At 31.3% G+C, this 22,261-nt stretch overlaps 1 protein-coding gene across 9 annotated transcripts in view; it reads left to right on the forward strand.

Moving 5' to 3' along the window:
• Prkacb (protein kinase cAMP-activated catalytic subunit beta) overlaps positions 1–22,261 on the forward strand; it is a 110,655-nt gene that overhangs the window by 62,720 nt on the left and 25,674 nt on the right. For 2 of the 9 annotated variants that reach the window (XM_005334082.5, XM_005334081.5), the window contains exons 2-3: positions 17,674–17,735; positions 19,413–19,541. In XM_005334082.5, coding sequence (XP_005334139.1) covers positions 17,674–17,735; positions 19,413–19,541 — 191 coding nt within the window. Of the gene's footprint in view, positions 1–1,751; positions 1,886–2,149; positions 2,479–11,519; positions 11,544–13,267; positions 13,292–17,673; positions 17,736–19,412; positions 19,542–22,261 lie in introns of those variants that run through there. The other 7 variants (XM_021732253.3, XM_021732254.3, XM_021732255.3 and 4 more) reach the window with 7 other exon arrangements.

Here is a 22,261-nt window from a genome sequence, read left to right on the forward strand (position 1 = left end):
TGTCACAGCTTCCTAATCAGCAAGTGACGTGTGAATAGTTCCACCCTCTCTCATTTCCAGTTTCCTTGTTAAATTGCTAGTCCACCAGTCTGCTGTTTACTTCTTGCAAGCCCATAACCTTAGAATAGTGAATCTGGGCAATTCTCCCATTAATTCTTTACAGTTTTTTTTTTTTAAATTGACAGTATTACTAATGTAGAGTTTGAGTCTTAAGTCCAAATCTCATAACTTCTCTAGTAGTGAAAATACTAGTTTTGATAGAAGCATTGTACTGACTGAGCTGTGAAGAAATATGAGTAGCTATGGACAAGAACACCACAAAATCCCAGTATTCTCATGTAAAGTTCAGTATTATTTAATGAAATGCTTTCAGTTTGCTTGATTATCAAAACAATAAAACCATTGTTTTTGACAATTTTTTCTACCTTGACAGTTCATTTCTAGGGGGAGATTTTCTGAAGTACTATCTCCAGAATTTCAGAAGTCATGCCTTACCAGGCAGCATTTTTTTTTTAATGAATGCATTTTGATCATACATAATAGTTTGGATTCATTGTTGCATATTCCTACATGCACATAACATAATTCTCATAATTGTATATATATATAAATATATGTATACAATTATATAAATATATATACACACACACATATTTTTTTCTTCTCTCTAGCTTCCACATATGAGAGAAAACATAAGACCCTTGACTTTCTGAATTTGAATTATTTTGCTCAACATCATGCTCTCCTGTTCCATCCATTTTCCTGCAAATGTCATGATTTTGTTCTTATTTATGGCTGAGTAAAAAACACTATTGTGCATATATACCATATTTTCTTTATCCATTCATCTGTTGACAGGCATCTAAGCTGTTCCTTAACTGGCTATTGTAAATTCACTGCTATAAACTCGATATAGTGTACTCACTTTAATTCTTTTGAAAAATGCCATGGAGTACGATAGCCGGATTATATGGTGGCTGCATTCTTAGTCTTTTGAGGAACCTTCATACCCATTCCAAAGTGGTTGGACTAATTTACAGTCCTAACAACCGCCAATAAGCACAATCATTCCTTTTTCCCTACATCCTTACGAGATTTTTTTTATTACTGTATTCTTGTATGGATGCTATTGTAACTGGAGTGAGATGAAATCAGTGTAGTATTGATTTGCTTGTCCCTGATTACTAAAAATGTTGAACATTTTTTCATATATTTATTGGCCAAACAAAGTTTTTCTTTTGAGAAATGTCTATCTGGTTCATTTGACCTGGCAACTTTTAAAGTTGGTAAATTTGGTTTCTGAAGTTCTACCTAACAAGGCACCATTCTCTAGGTCTTTGTACCATTTTTGAAAAAACTTGGGGTATCCAGGATTAGAACAGCCTTTCACGATGCCATCCAGTCTGCCCATCTTGCTGTACAACCTGTCATCTTATTCTTGTTTAATGTGAGGTATTTTATACTTAAACAATAACTGCCAGTAACTTTTTTCTATATTGTCTTTTTTTGAGTAGCATATGAATGGCATCTGATTCTGTTTGCAATGCTGAATTTAATGGAAGTTTATAAATAAATTATTCCTTCTTTATAAATGCATGTATATGTGTAAATATATGTATATATTGCATTATATTTTGTCTCTGCCATAATACAGAATGTTTAAATGGTTAACATTTGTGCTGCAGTATAGCTTACTGGCTCATGAAAAATAAAAGCTATCAGCGATCTGGGCAATAAGATTCATCGCCAATAGTCACTAGCAACAGCACACAGCATTTTAATATCAGTGAGGTCCACAGCTAGCAGTAAGAGCTGGTGTAATTGAAAGACGTTTAGGTGCAATCATTCTGCTGTTTGTTCCTTGCCAGATTCAACATGGGATTGTGTGAGTATTTGAAGAAAACAGCGATTTTTCTATATCTTTGAAAGATGTAAAAAGGGTAGATCAGTGCTTAAATGTAAAGAATATGGTAATTTTAAAATCATGTAGCTCTAAAAGAAAAAGGCATTTTATTTGTTGTGGTTGATTAAAGCTTTAGAAATGCTACTCCTTGGTTACAAGTGAACCGATAATTCTGGTCTAATGTTGCCGTGGTAACAACTCATGCTGATATAATTGAGAACATCTTATACATCCTGGCTCGAACATTTTCTCCCTGCCATTTTGAGTTGTTCTGGAGGTATATGAAGGAGGCTAGGATAACTAGCTTGAAAGAAATTAAATCTAGTTATACACACCGTTGGCATTAATCTGACGTTTACTGGTGTTATCTCATGCTGGGCAGTTATGCTTTGCTTCTAGGGGTTTTTCTTTTTAAAACAAAAGAAAGCTCTTCTCATTTTCTGTGTGCTGCATGTTCCAGTGTATGTGTTTACACCATCGGTTCTTCTACCTCTAGAGATTAGCATAACTCCCTTTGCTGTTGGATTGTTGTTTTGAGCAATATGTTTTGGAAGGGTTGATTTTCATCATGAGTGGTAAGTATGCTCTCTGAGACTCTTCAGTTGTATATGTATGTATATATATATATTTTTTTTTTTTAAATTAACTCTAAGAAGAAAAATATTTTTTAAAGAGACAGTTATAAAGTCAGGACTGCAATGAATTATTATATTTTGTGTTGATGCTTTTGCAATTAGGCATTATAGTATACTGCTTTTAAAAGCCACTGAGAACTGTGAAAAATTAATATCACTATTAGTAGTCTATTAATAATCAGTTTCAGTTTTCTTTATGGTTTGCTTTACTGTATTCATTAGGCATATTATTAATTGTTATACATTGAATAATAGAAGATTACCCATAATGAGAATTTGTTTTTAGTATCTGATCCTCAAGATAGTTTAACTTTGCTTTGATTAGCTTTGTCATCCTAATACTCATTTTTGTTAGCTTATTTTTTGACTATATTTTTTAAAAGAATACCCATCTTGAAAATAAAATGCTGCCAAAATTTTGTTGATTTTTCTTTTCTCTTGGATTGCTTTTAAATACAATTCATGGAGAAATTGGGATTTAATAATGAAATAGATGCATTTTGGTTTTGGAGGCTTTGTTACAATTTTTAAGAAATATTTCATTTGGGAAATAATTTATTGAAATAAGTACATTTGTGATGACTAGTCTTCTTTTGTTATCATAATATGATTTATTTTTTAAAATATGTCCAAAAGTCTTTTCTTTTTTCTTTTGGAGAAAATATACTACAGTATATACTGCAGCTTATCTTAGGGCAAAAGCTGTTCCTTTCAAGCCAAACCTGCTGCTAAAAATAGATATCCTGTTGTTAGAGTGAGAAATGTTTGCTCAGAGCATAATTCATTAGCATTTTTTCACTTAACTAAAAATGAAGATGTTTAGAAGTTAACCTCTGATTCAGATATCATTTTTAGAAGTAATATATGATTTCTCTGATAACATAATGGTTCTAAAATTTGTATTGAAAAGATTTGGAATTGGAATTTTGACCTAGGAAATTTGGGTTTTTGTTGTAAAATGATAAAATTCAAAGTCAAGGAACCTTTTCTTGGAGATCACCTCATTATCACCAATGCATTCTTTATCCTGCTGCAGTACAACATAATCCACTTCACTGCTATTATATATTTGTTTACAGAGTGATATCATATGCTAAAAGAACATCTTTTTTACATGTACAATATTAAGAATTGCCCAGGTTATTATTTTTCAGTTTTCAATCCAGACCTTCTAATCTAGTGTTTTAAGTCTGGACTAATATTATAAAATCAACATGTGAACATAATTTCTATAATATGAAAATGAGGATACCTTGTCATGCTACTTGTCTTTGAATCAGTACAATGTGTGTTTTTTCTTTGAAAGTTGGGCATATAACCTAGAATCTTTAGGTAACCAGTTATGGAGGTTTTATAATATGATGTGTTGTTTTTGGCTGAAGAAAATTGTTGCTGCCTCTCTATTGCTTCATTTTAAAGCTATGGATTAGAGACAGTATTTTCTATCATGGCCTTTCATTATAGTCTTTTTCTACCACAATAATGGTGATGATAAGAAATCGACATTCAATTTTTCCAAGATTATTCAATTTCAACTAATTTTACTTTTGTTGCAAGTGGTTAAATGCCCTAGCCACTTCAAAATATGGAAAATTACAAGTGAGGTGTGGTTTTATTTGTAGAAATAAGCAAATGTTAGACCTTTTTTCTAAGTCTACAACTATGCCTCTGGTGTTTATGTGTATGTGGTATTTTTTTCTAGTTATAAAGCTATTCTTTTTTTTTCTGATAATTAAAGGTTAGTTTTCTCTGGGAATCTAGCTTTGGCTTTCTTATAATGCTACGTTCTCTCTGAATGATCTCATCCATGGCTACATCTTCAATCATTACCTGAACATTCAGTTCAAAAGTGAATTTTGTCTCCCATCCCAAATTTGTTGCTTTATCATTGATTTTAATTTCTGTTAATGATCTCATTTCCATGAAAGAAGTAAAAACAGAAACCTTGTTTCTTACTCCCAGACACGCACTTAGTTATTAGTTCTATTGATTGTATATCAGAAATGTCTCAGAAATCATTCCATTTTTCTCCAGTCTACCTGACAATGAAAATGTTTCTAGATCAGACATTCTATATCTCTTCTCAACCCTGTTGCAATAACTGTCTCACTCTTCTTCCAGCTTCCAGTTTATATCACTCCAGATCATTTTTCACACTATAAATTTTAAATTGCTGATGTGCCATTTCTTAACCCAAATTGAAAATTTTCCAGTTACTTTATTTGAATCTGTTTCATAAATTTTAACCTAGCCATACATTACTATATGTAAATCCTTGCTACCTTTACATGTTTATATTATATTCTTTATCATAAAAATTCTGAGAATCACTGTGCTTTGCAGTGCCTCCATTATTGATCATGTAGAATTAGGAGATTTCCCTATACTCTCAAAGTAGCTTTAAACTATAAAAATTATTATATTATATTGAATTATAAATTTACAATTTGGTGTCTGATCTCTAAATTTTGAACTCCTTAAGTCAAGGCTAGTGCCTTGTTTATGTGTGTTTTCAGTGGCAACCCTGGTATTTCCTACATAATAAGGATCCCATAAATGTTGTAGAATAACTGAATGACTAAATAGTAGTCATTTTTTATAAATAAGAATACTTCTCATGTTATCATTGAAAACTATCAGTTGTGTGTTTTGATTCAGAAAATACAATAATCATAATGTTTACTTATCATTCCGGCATCATCATTGTAGCATGAAGTCAGATAAAATGATTAATAAAATAAATAGTACCAATCAGAACTTTTATCTTTCTATTATTTAAAATATGAGTTGTAAGTCTAAAAAGAGCTAAAAATCAAATTTTTTTTCCTCACTAATACTTCTTTTTTGTGAATCTTTTGCTCCTACTAAGGAAACAAGTGTTGTCAAGAAATTTACAAAACCCTCTAAAAATCAGTTTAATTGTCTTAAGGCCATTTTGACTAGAAGAATTTATCAGTTACTCGACTAGACTAAAACAGACAAAAATGCAGATGTTATGAGACTGCAGAGTTATCTCATGCAGCTCAAAGGCATAAAGTAGAGTTAAGCTTTACCAGTTGGGATTTGGAAAGCTGCCTGGAATCACAGCAGCACCTTTCTCGGTTTTTCTCTCAGAGATCACATGACTTCTTTATTTTCTCCTTGTATCTGCTTTATTATCTTCACAGTGTAGAACAGGTTTCTCTGCTGCTTGTGCAAGATTGAGCTTAGTCATCTGATACATTCAGAGTCCATCTGTGTTCCTGGCTTATCAACATAACTAGCATCACTATATCAAAACCTAGGTGAGGAATAGCAGGGAGGAAGAGGTAGAGAAAGGGTGGTCAATGACTACTAAATTCCAGTTAGAAAAAATAAGTGCTGTGTTCTGTTGCACAATAGGATGTCTATAGAAAATGATAATGTATTAAATACTTTTTTAAAAAAGCAAGAGGAAGGAATTTTGAATGTTCTCACTGCAAAAAAAAAAATAGTAAAAGTTTGAGGAGATAGATTTGCTTAGCCTGATTTGAACATTCTACAACGTATCCATGTATCAAAACATCACATGGTCTCCTATAAAAATATCCTAGGTGAGAACTCTGGCCCAGCTATAATTGAGGCAAATCTCTGAAAAAGGCATTAATCTGCTCTGAATCCCAGGAATGTTCCAGACTTGAGCACAAGCAGTTAATTCTACTGTGTAGATATTGATTGAAAATATAAAATCACAAAACTGGGAAAACCACATCCTGGAATTAAAGTTTGTGGGGCAGGGAGCAGGTGGTGGATTTGCCCAGAAATGTAAGGATCACATGGATGATCAACTACTAAAGTCTAACTAACAGTTTTACTTTGAGTAGTTTGCCCTCATGGAAAAGAAAGAAATAATTGTTTTACTCTCACTAATTCAGAAAGATGAAGCTTAAAAAAAAAAAAAAAAGACTGTGGGAAAAGTGAGTAAAAGACCCAACACTGCTAATTGCTTTCACTCTTAAACAGTTATATTGGGACAATCAAGAATTTATTAGGTTATTTCAAGTTGAAAACATGATCTCACTTTTTCCAGCTATGACAGGGCTCCACCCTGATATGATGTGTATCACCACCAGCAAAGAAACCCTATAGTTCTGCTACCTTCACAGTGCTGAAGTTCACTGGATTATTCAGCTAATAATGTAAATATGTATAAACTGAAAGATTGGATGAATTGATTCTAAAAGTACCTAAATAGGAAATGAAAGCATCCAAAGAAAAATAGGTACTTTATTTGGTTGAAGATTTTTTTATAGTACTGGGGATAGAATCCTAGACCTCATGCATGCTAAGTAAGCACTCTACACTGAGCTACATCCCCAGCCCTCAACTACTTTATTTGGGAACATTTTATAAAGATTTGCAAAACTACTCAAGATTTGCAAAACTTATCATTCTTCATGAAAGAAAAAATGAGAAAAGCAACTATATGGAGCCTAAAAAAGAATTGTAGACCATTAAAGGATAAAAATCACAGCCTACAAAAGGAAGGGAATAAACTTATTATTTTAAAAATGTTTGTATGGAAGGGTCTAAACATACAAAATTACAGAGAGCATCTGGATATCAAGCAAACATGGAATCTGTAAATTAACACATGATAGAAAAGATAAAACAAGACCACGATGAGAAGAGCTGAGAATCAGGCAGGAATGGAAAAGAAGCATAATAATGTGAAAGGCTTACTGTGGTGCCAGTAAACCTGCCATAAGTGGAATATAAATCTGCAGTAAAGACAATAAAGAGCACAATAGTCACTGTAGGAAAGTAAATTAATTATGTAAAGAACTATCCTGATCAGCACTCCAGAATATAGGGCAAATGGACAAAATAAAAATTATGAGTTGAAAAGTATGTTAGATAAACATAGGACATTCTACGAAATGAATAACATTCTCATAAAACAGATGTGAATTATTCTGTTATTCTCAGAATATAAAAAACACAGAAATAAAAAACATGACTTTAGCCATGTGTGGTGGCACATTGTAATACCAGTGACTTGGAAGGCTAAGGCAGGAGGATTACAAGTTCAGAGCCAACCTCAGCAACTTAGGCCCTAAGCAACCCAGTGAGATCGTGTCTCTAAATAAAATATTTTAGAAAGGGGTGGGAATATGGCTCAGTGGTTGAGAACTCTTATTTCAATCCCGAGTACCAAAAAAGCAACAACAACAACAACAAAAAAGGACTTTACCTGGAAGCTCAGGAAACTGAGGCAGGGGGATCACACAGTTAGTTGAAGCCAACCTCAACAATTCAGTGAGACCCTAAGTAACTAAGTGAGACCCTGCCTCAAAACATTAAAAAAAAAAATGCTGGGGATATAGCTCAGTGGTAAAGCATCCCTGGATTCAATTCCTAGTACCAAAACAAAAACAAAACAACATAATGACTTCAGAAAACTTTTTTTGCGTGTGTGCTGAGAATGAACCCACGGCCTTGAACTTATCTATACACCCAAAGCAGGAAAACTTCCTAAAAGAGAAAAAAACTGAAGCTGTAGATTAAAAACACTCATTGTGTTTCAACAAAATTACCAAAGACGCCAGCACTTAAGCATATCCTGGAAAAATTTTTGGTTTTCAAGAATATTAAGTGAATTTTACAAACATATAGTTCTTTGCATCTTACAGCTTAACACGAAACTTGTCCTATAAAGAAAAAAAAATACAAGATTGGAGACAAGATCTTTCTAGGGAAAAAAAAAATTTAATGAAATGCAACAGCACCTCAACATGCTGAATAAGCTATAACAAGCATCTCTTTAAATGAATTCCTGAATTTAAAGAAGTCCCAGTGCAAAAAAGGAAGTGGTAAATGAAAACCCATAGCTATAAGAGGAGCATACTTTGCCGTCAGATTTTCATCCCTTGTTGACCAAAGGACTTTCATTTTAAATGATCTCACAAAGATAAAAGACAAGTTCTTTGGATGATGAAATTTGGGATTTCTTTGACTGCTTTATAAAGCCAGTGTCCTGCAAGGATCATAACCTCAGTGAAATCATATATTAGAAAATACAACCTCTGCAAACACAGGGCAAAAGGGAAGGCTGTTATTTCTTAGCTTGGGTTCCTGGAGGCAGGAGAGGAATGTGTACATGTAGATGTAGAATGTCTCTCCTGAGTATTCATAACCATCTGCTTCCCCTCAAGTGGGTTTCAGATTTTAATCTGTATTAATAGTGTGGTCAAGGAAGCACCAATAAAAATACATCATCAAAACAGTTTTAGGTTAGTAATATATACAGAAGCTAGTACAAAATCCTGTACTGGAATAAATCCTCAGTCAAACCCTTCAAGTTTTTCCACAGATAAAGTTCCACTGAACTTTAAGGTCACAGTCCAGAAATAAAACAGACACATATACATTGACTACGTATGATATTCATACACAGTATTAGACTCTTAGAAGAATGTAAGATAGTAGGATTGTCACAGGTGGACAGACTACCATTTAAAATTAATGACATAAAAAAATTTGTATATATCTGTAATAAAGCCTCAAAATATATAAAACAGACCCACTTAAAAGGAGAAATTACGAAATATAAGATTTATATGTATATAGAAAGAATTTTTACCCAAGCAATTGGAGAGTATTTACAAAGTTGATTATATAACTAAATATTCACCAAATTGCAAAAAATTGAATACAGGTCACAGTCTCTGACCACAGGCAATTAACTGCACTCAATAATCAAAGACTAATTAAACTAATAAACATACAACTGCATATGTGAAGACTTAAAAATTCAAATAATTTGAGTCAAGTGTTAACTTAATAGAAATTTAAATCCAAAACTATGGAGTATAGACATGAATTTTTAAATGTATAACTTCGTAAAAGAGAGACATTCATGATGTAAGAATTCAGGTAAACAAGTTGGGAAAATCACAGGATGGTTAATCAAAGGAAGAAAAACTGATAAAAAGACCTGATAAAAGACTGAGCAAAGATCAGTGGAATAGAAAACAAAGGTACATAAGAGCCAAAGTTTAATTCATGGAAAGTGCTTTTGAAAGAACTGATTAGAACCATGCCTGTTTAAAAAATTGAGTCAGTTAAAGTTTTATTTAAAACATAACAAAATTAGGATCAGACAGTGCTATAGTAAAGTCCTAAGAAATAATAAGGGAACAAAAAATTCAGTATTGTGCATTCTTCCAGAGAATTGAAAAAGAGGTATTCTCTAATTCATTTATTGAGTCTGGTAAAGTATTACAAGCACAGTACAGGTAAAGCAACTTAGTTTAAAAAATTTTCTCTGAAGTGAGAAATAGGGAAAAGAGGCCTACTGTCATTGTTTCTACACCATTTAACTGTTAGTCAGATCCTGCACAGTAAGACAAGAAAAAGATGGAGAGAACAGAATTGTCATTATCAGAGATACTGTGTGATTGTCTACACAGAAAATTCAGGAGAAACTTCCAGTGTGATTTTAGCACTGATAAGAGTCTTGACAAGACTGCCAGGTAAAAGATCAGTTTGTAAACACATTTGTGTTCTCTACATCAGGAATAAACAGAAAAGGTAATTAAAAAAAAAAAAGAAAGAAATTTCCCTTTTACGATAGCAACCAAAACCCTAAAGAACCTAGGAATAAATTAATAAAAAAGTAACAAGTCCTTTACAGAAAAAATTATATATTTTTTCCTGAGATATTTATTTAGTGTTACAAGATTTGTCATCATACCCATTAGATTAGCAAATATTGAAAAGTCTGACATTAACATGTTTTGTTGAGGATATGAAACCTTAAAGATGTGGGAATATAAATTAACCTAACAATTTATTGAGCCATTTGTTACTATGTTGATAATGTGCATTCCCTATCTTCTAGAGGTACAATCCTACTTCTACACTGTTGGGCAACAAAAAAGAATATTTGAATTCAGAACTGTCTGGAAAATCTTCAGCATATAATTGTGGTAGATATATTTCCATGAGAAAAATTTCAGTAAACAAGGAATTAAACTGCATTTCAAAGATTGCCTGGGTCACTCTTTTTATGGCTAAGTATAAACTTTCATGACAAAATCCTACAGGAAGTTCCTTATATATCTTAGATGGCCTAAATGGATGCATCCCCAGAAAGAGAGCAGGTTGGGAGAGAAAGCACATACATATGCTAAGTTGTGAATGACTACACTGCAGATTTAGTGTATTCATCTGTTATTATATATGTTAAACAAATAAGTTAATATAGTTTTCTAGGATTTATTTATAATCATATATATTTAATGTGTATTCAAACATATGTCTCATAAAGGTTTTATATTTTTCCATATAAAAACTATAAACAAAGGGCTTCCATGGCTTAGGCTTAGTGAGTCAATCAGTTATATTGTTCACTTGTAACCAAGGCTTGATAAAGAATCAACTAATAGGAAAGCAAAAGAGTGAAATAGACATTAGCATAGGAAATATAATTTTTATTTCTTACTAAATTTCCAAATACTCAACTTTTATTTCTTACTAAATTTCCAAATGCTTTACTTTAATCTTTATAGAAAGACTGATATCTTAGAAATCAAAAGTAGGCATGGTGCTATCCAATACACTGCACAAATATAATTACAGCATTAAAATTGCTTTTATAGCCACTATGGTTTTTAAGATTTAGTGAATTTGCTTTGAATGAACATGGTTGAATATGGTGAAACAAACAAAGCACCCCTCAGCAAAGTGAATACAATTATCCTTCAGATTTAATGGACAGAATGTTATAATTTGTTAACAAGTTTCCAGAGTAGTGTTTTTGTTGGTTAATATACATCTCTCCAAAGAATTTCTTGTAATCCTTATATAAAACATTTTTGATATCTGTGCTCAAGTATTTTTATATTTTATTTCTTTGTGTAATATACCAGCAAACATATGGATGGGTAATGTATTGTGAGTATGTTATTTTATATGTTATTTATTTAATCTTAAATTTATTTATATTCTTTTTGATCAAGCACGCAAATCATCAGATGCATCTGGTAGGAAACCACTTTTTTACAGAATAATCCTATTTGATTTGATAAGTTGCATTTTTATGAAGTACTTTGTGGCAATCAGAATATTTTATATTTAGTTTTTTTATGAGTTCTGTTTGTCAAATGATTTATAGTACACTGTGTACATGTGAGGAGGAGACAGTATTCTCAGAAATATACCAAGTAGAGAACTCTAAAGAGTTTAATATTTGAAGGATGGGTGGCAGAAGACACACTAATATATTCTATTAGATTACACTTTCCAGAGGGTTTGGAAGAGATTGTCCTCTTCTGTTATTTGTTAATAGAATTTGGTATTTTCATAGGTAACTTACTTGAGTTTCCATCCTGCTTTTGCTTTCTGGCATACACTAAATAACTCTTAAATAGAATAGTGCTTTTAATAAGATGAAGCAGGGAGATGATGATTTAATTGCAAAGAGAATAGGAGACACATGTATTACAATCTGTTTAGTAATAAATTTTTAAACACTTACTATAAAAAAAGATACCAGTAAAAATACACAGTAATGGTTTATAGTACTTGCTCTTTTCCTAATAGGAAGTTTTAGAGGAATGGTCCTTTCCTTTACTCCCTGCATTAGCAATAAAAGTTTAAAATATTTAGACCCTAGGCTGGTGTAGCTCAGTGGAAGAGGGCTTTCAAGTGTGAGGCCCTGGGTTCAATGCCCAGCACTACAAAAATAAAATATTTAGGCAGAGCTGTTCCCCCATCATTCCTACGTTACTCTATCTGGCTCCTCTTTCCCTTAGCAAGTGTTCATACCTTCTATATCCCAGAAGAAATGAGTCTAGTAACTGTGAACAAACAGGTTACTCCCCTTCCTTCCCACACACTGAAAACCATCACCATGACAAACAAGTATGTCCATGATTGGGCACCTGCTGGCACTTCACCTCCCACTGCTGTTGTGCACTCATAACCTATGCCCCATCTGTCACAAGTCAGTTGCCATTTCCAAGTTAAGCCATGCTCTCCTCCATGTGTTTTACACAGATCACCTCATCTAAAATGTCTTCTTTTGTAACTTTATCTGCCAGAGGGACCCTTTATTTTTCAAGTTTGCATGTGAATGTTATGTACTCTGTTATGCTTATGTTACTATGGAAGAATTTCTTCTTGCAAACAGTCTTGTAATTGCCTTCCATTTTAGTACTTGCCACATTGCTTTATAATGTCTCCCCAACTTAGTTTCTCATATCCTTAATGGCAGTTACATTTATTCTTTGGAGTATTCAGAGTCCCCATCAGTATCAGACAGTACTAACAGATGCTCAATAAACCAGCACAAAACATGTGGAATACCTTGAAATATATGTCTTTCAAAAGGGTATAACAAATTTCTTTCCTGTAGTAGAGTTTGACTGAATAACAGAAGTCCAGAGATGGTTTTACAATAGTTACAGGATATGTATTTTAATATTTGCTTCTTCATATTGTTAGCTCTATTGCAATGAGAAGTTAAATTTGTTTTCAAGGAAAATTGGTATGATATTGACTCTGATACAAAACAATAGTTGTTAGTTTTATTTACCATTTAATTTTTAAATGTCCTACTTGAAAACATGCAATTAACTGAGTTTCTACCTTAAGATTTTATTTATGTAAATATTATTTTGGGAAAATGTGTATCACTGACTTAATGCTAATATGTCATTTTTATGAGTGTGATTTAATCATTGTTTAATTTATTTTCTGGACACAGCTTCCTCCTCTTCAGAAATATCTGGTAGGCAACTACTTTTTAATAAAACAAATGTTACCTTTAAAACTTTTAATTTGGTTGTTTGCAAGTTTTTATTCTCTTCTTTTAGTATTTTTATTTAGCATATTGTTAATAAAATACTTTGGTTGGTGAAGGAAATGCTTTGTTTAATGTTGGATTTTATATATTTATACAGATATTGTAGTTTTTTTATGTGATGATGTTTTATAAATGATAAGTACAGTACCATGAAGCAGAGGAAGTTGTACCAAGTAGCAGAAGGTAGATTATTACACACCACTTACCTAGTGAGATTATCCAAACTAATGAATATTTTTAAAAAATGTCCATATACTATTATAAATTTTGAGTGAAATAGCTAACATTTTATTTGGGGTTTGCTTTAAGAAGTTTTTATTATTTTTTTTTCTATTTTCAGTTTGTTTCCTTTCTATTTTTCTGACATACATTGAATAAAGTTGAATAGTGTTGTGCTTTTACTATAAAAAGGCCATAAAGAGGGAAGTAAAATTTATCACATTACTAAGAGACCAGAGCCTTCAACATCTAGAGTAGTTGTCATCTGCATAGTAATACACTTATAAATTCTTCATATATAAAAGATAACCTCTTTTAAGAGTTAAATAATGGGACACTATAACTCACTACATATTCTTGTTTTGATAAGAAGTTATCTAGCATATTTCACACAGTATTGCAAAATGCTAATAAATTTGCTGAGTGTTATTAAACATTCATTGTAGAATTATCTGAATAAAAGATAAAGTTGTACCACACTTGAATTTTTAGTTAATTTTCTTAATGTTTAAAATGAACTTTGTAATCCAGGCTTAATGACAACTGTAATCCCAAGGCCTCAGGAGCCTGAGGCAGGAGGATTTCAAATTCAGTCAATTTACAATCTCAGCAATTTAGAGAGACCCTATCTCAAAATAGAAATAAAAAGGACTGGGGATGAAGCTTAGTTGTAAAGCACCCCTGAGTCCAATCCCCAGTTTAAAAAAAAAATAGAATGAATTTTGTAATCTGATTTTTAACTATGACCTGTGTGTAAACATACAAAAATATTGTGAAAAGCAAGGAGAGGTAAGAAATTAAGTTGTGGATTTTGGACTTGTGGAAATACATATAAATAGTTGTTTCTTCTTCTTTCACCTCATGAATATGGGTGAATATTCTTACAAGCACAGGAACATTCACCTGGGTGAACATATAGGTTCCTTTGGCAAGCTTATCACTTTCAGAATGTAATGATGCAAACTGAAGAGAAAATTAATTTATTTGGAAAACAATTATAATTGTAAAAGCAAAATAATGAATTGAGTTAATTTTTGGTGTGTCCTTACTTTTGTAATACCTAGTTTGCCCCATTATTAACCAATACAGAATAAAATATATTTTCAGAAAAACCTTTGAGGTACTTTTTCCTAAGGAGAAGTATTAATTACTGTAAGATGCTTTTGTTGGTAGGTACCCATGAACACACAGATAAATATTACAGCCGATATTCTATCTATGTCTCCAAAAAATGTGCCTGTTTCAGGCTATCACAGTGGTTTAAGTGATTAACTATAGATAAGGCTTATATATTGGAACATAAGCAAACTAAAAAATTGAGAACCTCAAAACATATGCTTTTAAAGGAACTCTGGATTAATTGTGATATAGTACAGTGTTTGAGTCTGGCTGTCGCTCCTACCTCTTGTTTTATTAACTGATAACATCGTGTATCCTTGGATTGAAATTTTAAAAATAACCAAAAAAAAGCATTTAGAAATTAAATCCACCAATGTCTAAAAATAATAAAATTTACAGTAAATCATATGGTTCTTGATGTTCTTTTGTTTTAGGATTATTCATAATTCAGTGTATTGTGAAAAATATTACTTTTTATGTCTATGTTTTCTTCTATTTATTAGGTGTATGTTTTTATCAATTTATTTTTACAAAGAGTTGATTATATTTATCTTTGCTTCTATAAAGAGTATATATATTAGAGATTTCATATTTGTATATATATTTATAAGACAAAAACATTTCTCAGGAACAGTTTTTTTAATGGAATTATTTAATGACATAATTAATGGCCATCCTTACTCTAAAAAAGGAATTGCCTTACATGTTGAATAAATTCACAAAATTTAATATCTTTGATTAATACACATTTTAAGTAATTTTCTACATGAAACCTTTATGAGATCTGTTGTTTTCTTTCTACAGTACTACTTGACAGTAAGTCAGAATATTGATGAGTACCAAGAGTATTCCAAAGAATTTCCCAAATATCATCTTAGTAAATAAAATTAAGAAACCCCAGAAATTTTTCTTATAGCTCATCACCAGACTTGGAAAAGGAAAATTTTGTTTTTTCCTACTTACTATCTTTGATAAAGACTGCCATTCCTTTCTTTGATCAGTTATTTTTTCTTAACTCTAAATCCACTTTGCATAAAATGACAAGAGAAGCTGAAATAGGATGTTAGACATTTTTCTTTGATTCTCTTTCTTGTCTTCAAATTCTCATGCAGGCATCTAGAAAATTTATATTTCAACTTGTTGTACAAGTTCTATATATAAAACTAAAAATATTTTTCAAAAGAAATTTGAGGTATATTTTTTGAGGTTCACAAGTTGTGATTTCTTAAAAGACCATTACATTTTGTAATTAATTATGTTTTGATTTATTTTATAGCTGACATTTCCAAGTCAAGGCCATGTACAGATATGTCTGTTCCAGGCCAAAAAAAAAAAAAAAAAAAGACTCACAAAAACCAAACATACAAACAACCATAAACCCAACTTACTTATAAAACCACTCTTCTTCAATTGTAAATAGTACATTAGCTTTTAGAAGCAAGATAACTTGAATCACCCTTTATGTAAGAATTTTCCACCCTGGGAGGAATTAGATCATATTTGGTTAATTATATGCAACTCTTTGATTCATTATTTTGGTGCATGAGATTTTTTATACAATGAAAAGATTCTAATTTTAAAAATTAATTTTCTTAAAATAGTTCTGAAAATATTTTATATCAATGCTAGTTTATAGAAAGTAATAAAATAATGTCTTCAGAAATGCATACCCTAGTGTTACTTAAAAACTAATGTCTGCTTCTGATGCCTGTCAACATCATTTAAATTGCAAAATATTTTAGAATGCCAACAGCTTTTTTTGGTTAGTTATAGTGATACAGTAAGATCTTTTCCAAAGATATTACATTGAGGATAAATAAGGCAATAATAATTTGCATCTCAGAATGGCTCAATTTAAAACAGTTTCATAATTAGGGATCTTAAAGAATTTGTGAGTCTTCACTTCCTCTTTTAATTCTGTCTTCACCATCATGATCATCAATCAGTATTTCTGAAATAAATGCCAACGTGCCAATCCAATTTTAACTTTGTCTTCAACTTTTTACTATTTCAACACTACTTAAATCCTGTTTTATCATTTTCTTCTGTATAGATTGAGATAGAGAAATATTGGGAAATTTCTGAACAACAAATTAAAATAATTATTTATTGTGTAATCAGGTTTTATTCTCATTCCTAACTACAAGAAAACATGAACACATCTTAACGATGACATTTTATCTATGGGAAGACAGATAAGCAGGAATACTTTTAAATGATTGGTCATTTAATTAACAAATTTAAAACTTTAAACCTCAGGTCTATAAAATATATGGTTATTATTGATCAATATATAAGCATCTGGTTTTGAATTGCTTTAGTGCAAGTTTTAAAGTAGGTATTCAAATATTTAGAATGAGATTTTAAAGTGGTTTAGATTTTTTTGTTTATGTTTTGTTTTGTTTGTTTTCAAGCCACTGTGGATATCCTTTACATGTTGTTAGTCTCTGGTTTCTCCTTTTCTCTCCTTTAGTCGTGAGAATGCAAATCTAATAACACAAATTCTCATAACCTGAAAACAGTCCTTTTTTCAAAACCAATTATTCTTGTTACTCCACAGATCAAAAGATTGATGTTCTTCAGATATTTTCAGTTCATGTGTCTTAAGTCTGTTACTATCACTGCTGGCATATTTATTTAAGGCACTATTTTTTTCCTAGATCGATTTCTAATTTTTACATTACTTTTAGATATGTTTTTAGAAGCATTATTGTTGTTATTAGATTTGAAATTATCAAAGCAATCTCCATATAGAAAAATATTGGAGATTCTTAGAAATCTGAGAAAGTGTTTGCTTCTTGTTTAGAGACACTAACTACTTCTCTAGTGTACCACAGTGGTGAATGCACATTTTCTGCTTTTTAAAGGAAGAATATTTATATGTAATTTAAATATATATAATATAAATATTCTTATGTAATGTAAATATTCCTACAAGACAAAAATCTTTTTTTCATATATGTTTTCAGTGAAGGAATTTCTAGCCAAAGCCAAAGAAGACTTTCTGAAAAAATGGGAGAATCCACCCCCGGTAAGAAATATTTAACTTTTTCTACAATTAAAATTTCTGTGTTAAGTAAAATCATGATTCTTGCCTAAGTAATTACCACTCCAGATATTTTAAGTTTCAAGTGGTTTTAGTAAGCATAAATTTAAAATGGGAATTATACCACAATGTTATGTTTTAATTAATTAATTAATAATTTTATATACATCTAAATTGAAGAAGGTACTAATTTATCATATAATACTCAAAATAGGTTTTGACACTAGCACGTTTTGGTGTTTTCTAATCTCATATTAATGTTGAATGATGCCCTTGTTAGCATACACCAAAGGTGGACTTTGTGATTATAAAATGGTAAACACTATATAACATGAAACATGAAGGGAGATGAAGAAGATGGCATATATTTCATCATATAAAGAAAAGCTATGACTAGTGTAAACAGATGTTCTGTTGTGTATTAATGGACTTTGTTTCCATTATTTAGTTGGGATTATATTAAACATTTCAGTCCATTTTATCAGTAAAATAAAAAATTAACTATTAATCCATGAAATTAATTTAGTTGAAATTGTAAGGACTATTTTCTGCATTGATAAAGAATCTCATTAAGTATGAAATTAAAATGATAAAAAAGCAAATTTCTTAAGTAAAACATGGTTGATTTCCTGCTCTGTAATAATTCAACATGATGTTGCTTAACAAGCTGAGTTTTATTTGTAATAAATTCAACAACACTGAACTCTAGTTGCTATCCAGATTCATCACATATACAAGAATCATGTTGCACCATATTTTTCTCAAGCTAAAAGCTCTACAGACTAAGCCTTGGAAATATTTTCCATGATTTTCATGGATATCTTTGTGATTAAAATTATTAAACAATTGGGTCTGCAATTACTACTTGTTGCTATTTAGCACATAATTTGTTCCTAGTAATTTTCATTTTGTTGTGGCAGCAACAAATTCAATAGATTGATGCCTCTAATTCTTTGCTTCTGTGCTGTAGTCAAAGCCAAACAAAGATGTTTGCTTGTAACAAAACATCTATTCATGGAGAAAAAGAGTCTGATTATTGTTCTGAGACTCTAGCTTTTGGTTCTTTGTGGAATGAGGAACTCTTCTTTCCTTATTGTTACTGTTTTAGGTAATACTGGGTTATTATAACATCAGAGAGAGAGAGAGGCCTAGTGGCTTTTTCTCATGCTGTTCTTTAGCTCTGTAAGCTTGAATAAAGATCCAAATGAACTTTGATAGTGCTTCTTCATAGGTAAATCTAATGAAAAGACTGATCTCTCAGCTTATCCATTTTATTACAATATTTACTAGTACACTAAGATTATATGGCTTACATGACTCCTCTTTGGTATACTTCTGATCAGTTTGTAATTATTAAAATACAGAGATGATTTATTAGAAATCTAGTACTAGAAATTATATTAGAAAATGATCATTACTGATTCAGCTGCTCTATGTTGCAATATAATTCTCTCCTCTGTTATTGGATCCTTTCATATTCAATAGAGAAAGTAGGACCAATAACTTGAAACCTGAATAGTATTTTTGTATTTTTTCTACATGAATAGTTGTAACCCATATTATCATTCTGGTTATGTACTACAGTGATTGTAATTGTTGTATGAAAATAGTTGTATGAAAATTTTAAGTTTTAAATTTGTTTTATTTTTCATTTATTTGTAGAATAATGCTGGACTCGAGGATTTTGAAAGGAAAAAAACCCTTGGAACAGGTTCATTTGGAAGAGTCATGCTGGTGAAACATAAAGCCACTGAACAGTATTATGCCATGAAGATCTTAGATAAGCAGAAGGTTAGTGCTTCTTATTATTTACCTACAGGTTAACCTTCAGTTTTATTAGCATTAGCATTAACATTAGTTGATATCTTAAGATAATGTTTCATTCAATTTTTATTCTTAAATTGTGACTATATGATTCAGTTAAAAATTTTAGCATATGAGGATACATTATTATTTCAGTAGTTATACATAATACATATATGTTTAACAACAAAATATATAATGTCAACATGTAAAGAACAGAATTTCTACTAGATATTGGCTTATCGAAAAATACAGGAAACAATTACCTAATCCTTAAATTGGCATAACAGAAATTTAGAAATTTAGTTTTTTGATATTTTAATTTATGGTAGAAGCTCTCTTATTTAACATGATTGTATTTGGTAAATTTAAAATGTCAGTCATAGCAGTCAAATTTTAAGATCTACTTACTATAAAAAACAATTTTTAATTATTTATCACCATTTGGTGTAGCTAACGAATGAAGATTTATGAAGTATTTATGCTTTAAATATTAAGCTTCCATTTTCCTAATAATCAACAGTTAAGGGAAGGAAAAAGAATAATACTAAATTGTGATATATTACCTTAGAGTTATATTTCCAAGAATGACATTTTGGCTTATTGGTATATTGGAAGGAAAGGGAAGAAGCAGTAATAGACTAGAAATTCACAGCAGCTCAACTGATGCTATCGAATAGATATGTAATGTGAGCCATGCATATCTTGTAAAATTTTCCAATAACCACATTTAAAAAGTTGAAATTAATTTTAATAATACATTTTATTTAATAGCTCAATGACTTCTAACATAAGAGATAACGACTGAATTCGCTCTAAAATTTATATATATCCATATACACATTTAATTGTACATATTTGTTTACTGCCTTCATTTACATATCTTTTCTAACTATGCTTCTTGAAAAAAATAGTTTAATCACTCTGTCCACTAACTCACTTCTTATTAGTCTTCAGTGTACACACAACAGCTTACTTGCCTCCTCATTCACATCCTGCATCTTGCTACTCTACTAAAATAGCCCTGCCAAGTGTCGCCGATCCAGTGACTGAGTCAAGTCCAGTGGACTTTTTGCTCATCTTATTTGACATTTTTAGAACATGTGACTGTGCTGAACACTCCTTCGAAACTCTCTTGTTCTGACTTCTAGAATGTCATGCTCTCATGATCATGCCTTCACCTCTCTGGGTTCTTCCTTTTTTGTCACTTTTCCTGTTCCTGTTTTTTGTTTGATTCTTTTCCTCTGTCTGAGCTAGGTGCAATGGCTCACGCCTGAAATCCCAGTGACTCAGGAGGCTGTGACAGGAGTATCACAAGTTCAAGACCAGCATAAGCAACTTAATAAGAACCCTGTATCAAAATGAAAAGGGTGGGGTATAGGTCACTGGTAAAGTACCGCTGGTTTCAATCCAAAAAAAAAAATCATTTTTCTCTCTGTTCTTTTCTTTAAAGGTTGCTAATAAATCCCTAAGTTCTGGACTATTCCCCTTGCCTTCTGCTTATTTTCTACTCTTTCCCTATCTATTCTCCAACAGGCTCAACTCTTATGTTCTCTGATCTTGCTTAGTACAGTCTGAGCCTGGATCTCCCAGAGATCTTTTAGCTCCTGCCCTCCTTTTCTAGATGAGGTTATTGGGTCTCAGAGAGGGTGAGTGACTTGTATACTTTTGTTCGTAGCACAACAAGAAGATGCTTTAGATTTATCTTTGTTTATTAAATACGTCAGCAAAATGCTATTATCTGGGTAGCCTCTTGTATATTATTATAATTCTTAAGGAATTTATAAGATGTGCTTTACTAACAAAATATTAAGAGGATAACAAACTATATCATCTATGCTTTTAAGTATTTAGAGAAGACATTTTTAATTTCTCCTTTTGCTAAGGCAGCAACTTATTGGATAAATTACTGAGCCAGTTACCTTATGGATAAATTAAGGCCAACAAGTATTTCCTAGAAGAATAATTGCTATTTTATATCATTTCTATTATTTCAATGTTCTAAGTCCATGCATAATTAGGACAAAAGCCTTTAGATTCTGAAATTTGTCCAGTTTATTTAATTTACTAAAGCTTAGTGTCAAAATGACACTCCATGATTAACCCCTTCTTTTGTAAATGAAATCACACAAATCTTCCAATTAAACCAGTCTGGCTTCTCTATCTTAGAGTATATGGGAGTGAACGGAAAAAATAAAAAAAATCAGGCAGGAATTAAGGAAATCTCATTTCTTCACTCCATGCTATGTGTCAAGCATTGCTAAACACTTTTCGAATATATTGTATCAGTGAAGACACATAGCTTTGTGTGGCATTAATCTCCTTTTTATGCCAATAACCTCGCTACTTAACTAAATAATCTTTTCAAACAGGTAGTAAATTGAAGCGAGAATCTGTTCTACATTTTTCTGATTTCTATACCTTTTTTTTTCTTGTTACTTTTTTCTTTAAAATGTATTTGTTATCTCTGAGATCCTTTTTACCAACACCTAGTCTGATCCCTAATTAACTTCAACTGGTATTTTACAATAATATCATAATTTCCATAATCCTAGACTTTTCACCTTTAATTCATCCTCCTCACTGTCAACAAAGTTTTCTTAAACCATATCATATCATTTCCCTCATCCATCAAAAAGTTTCATGATGTTCATTAAAAGAAGTCCAAACTCAGGCTACCTAGCAAGGGCCTACTTTCAAACCCTTTG

Source organism: Ictidomys tridecemlineatus, chromosome 11 (assembly GCF_052094955.1).
Source record: "Ictidomys tridecemlineatus isolate mIctTri1 chromosome 11, mIctTri1.hap1, whole genome shotgun sequence".
NCBI classification, from domain to species: domain Eukaryota; kingdom Metazoa; phylum Chordata; class Mammalia; order Rodentia; family Sciuridae; genus Ictidomys; species Ictidomys tridecemlineatus.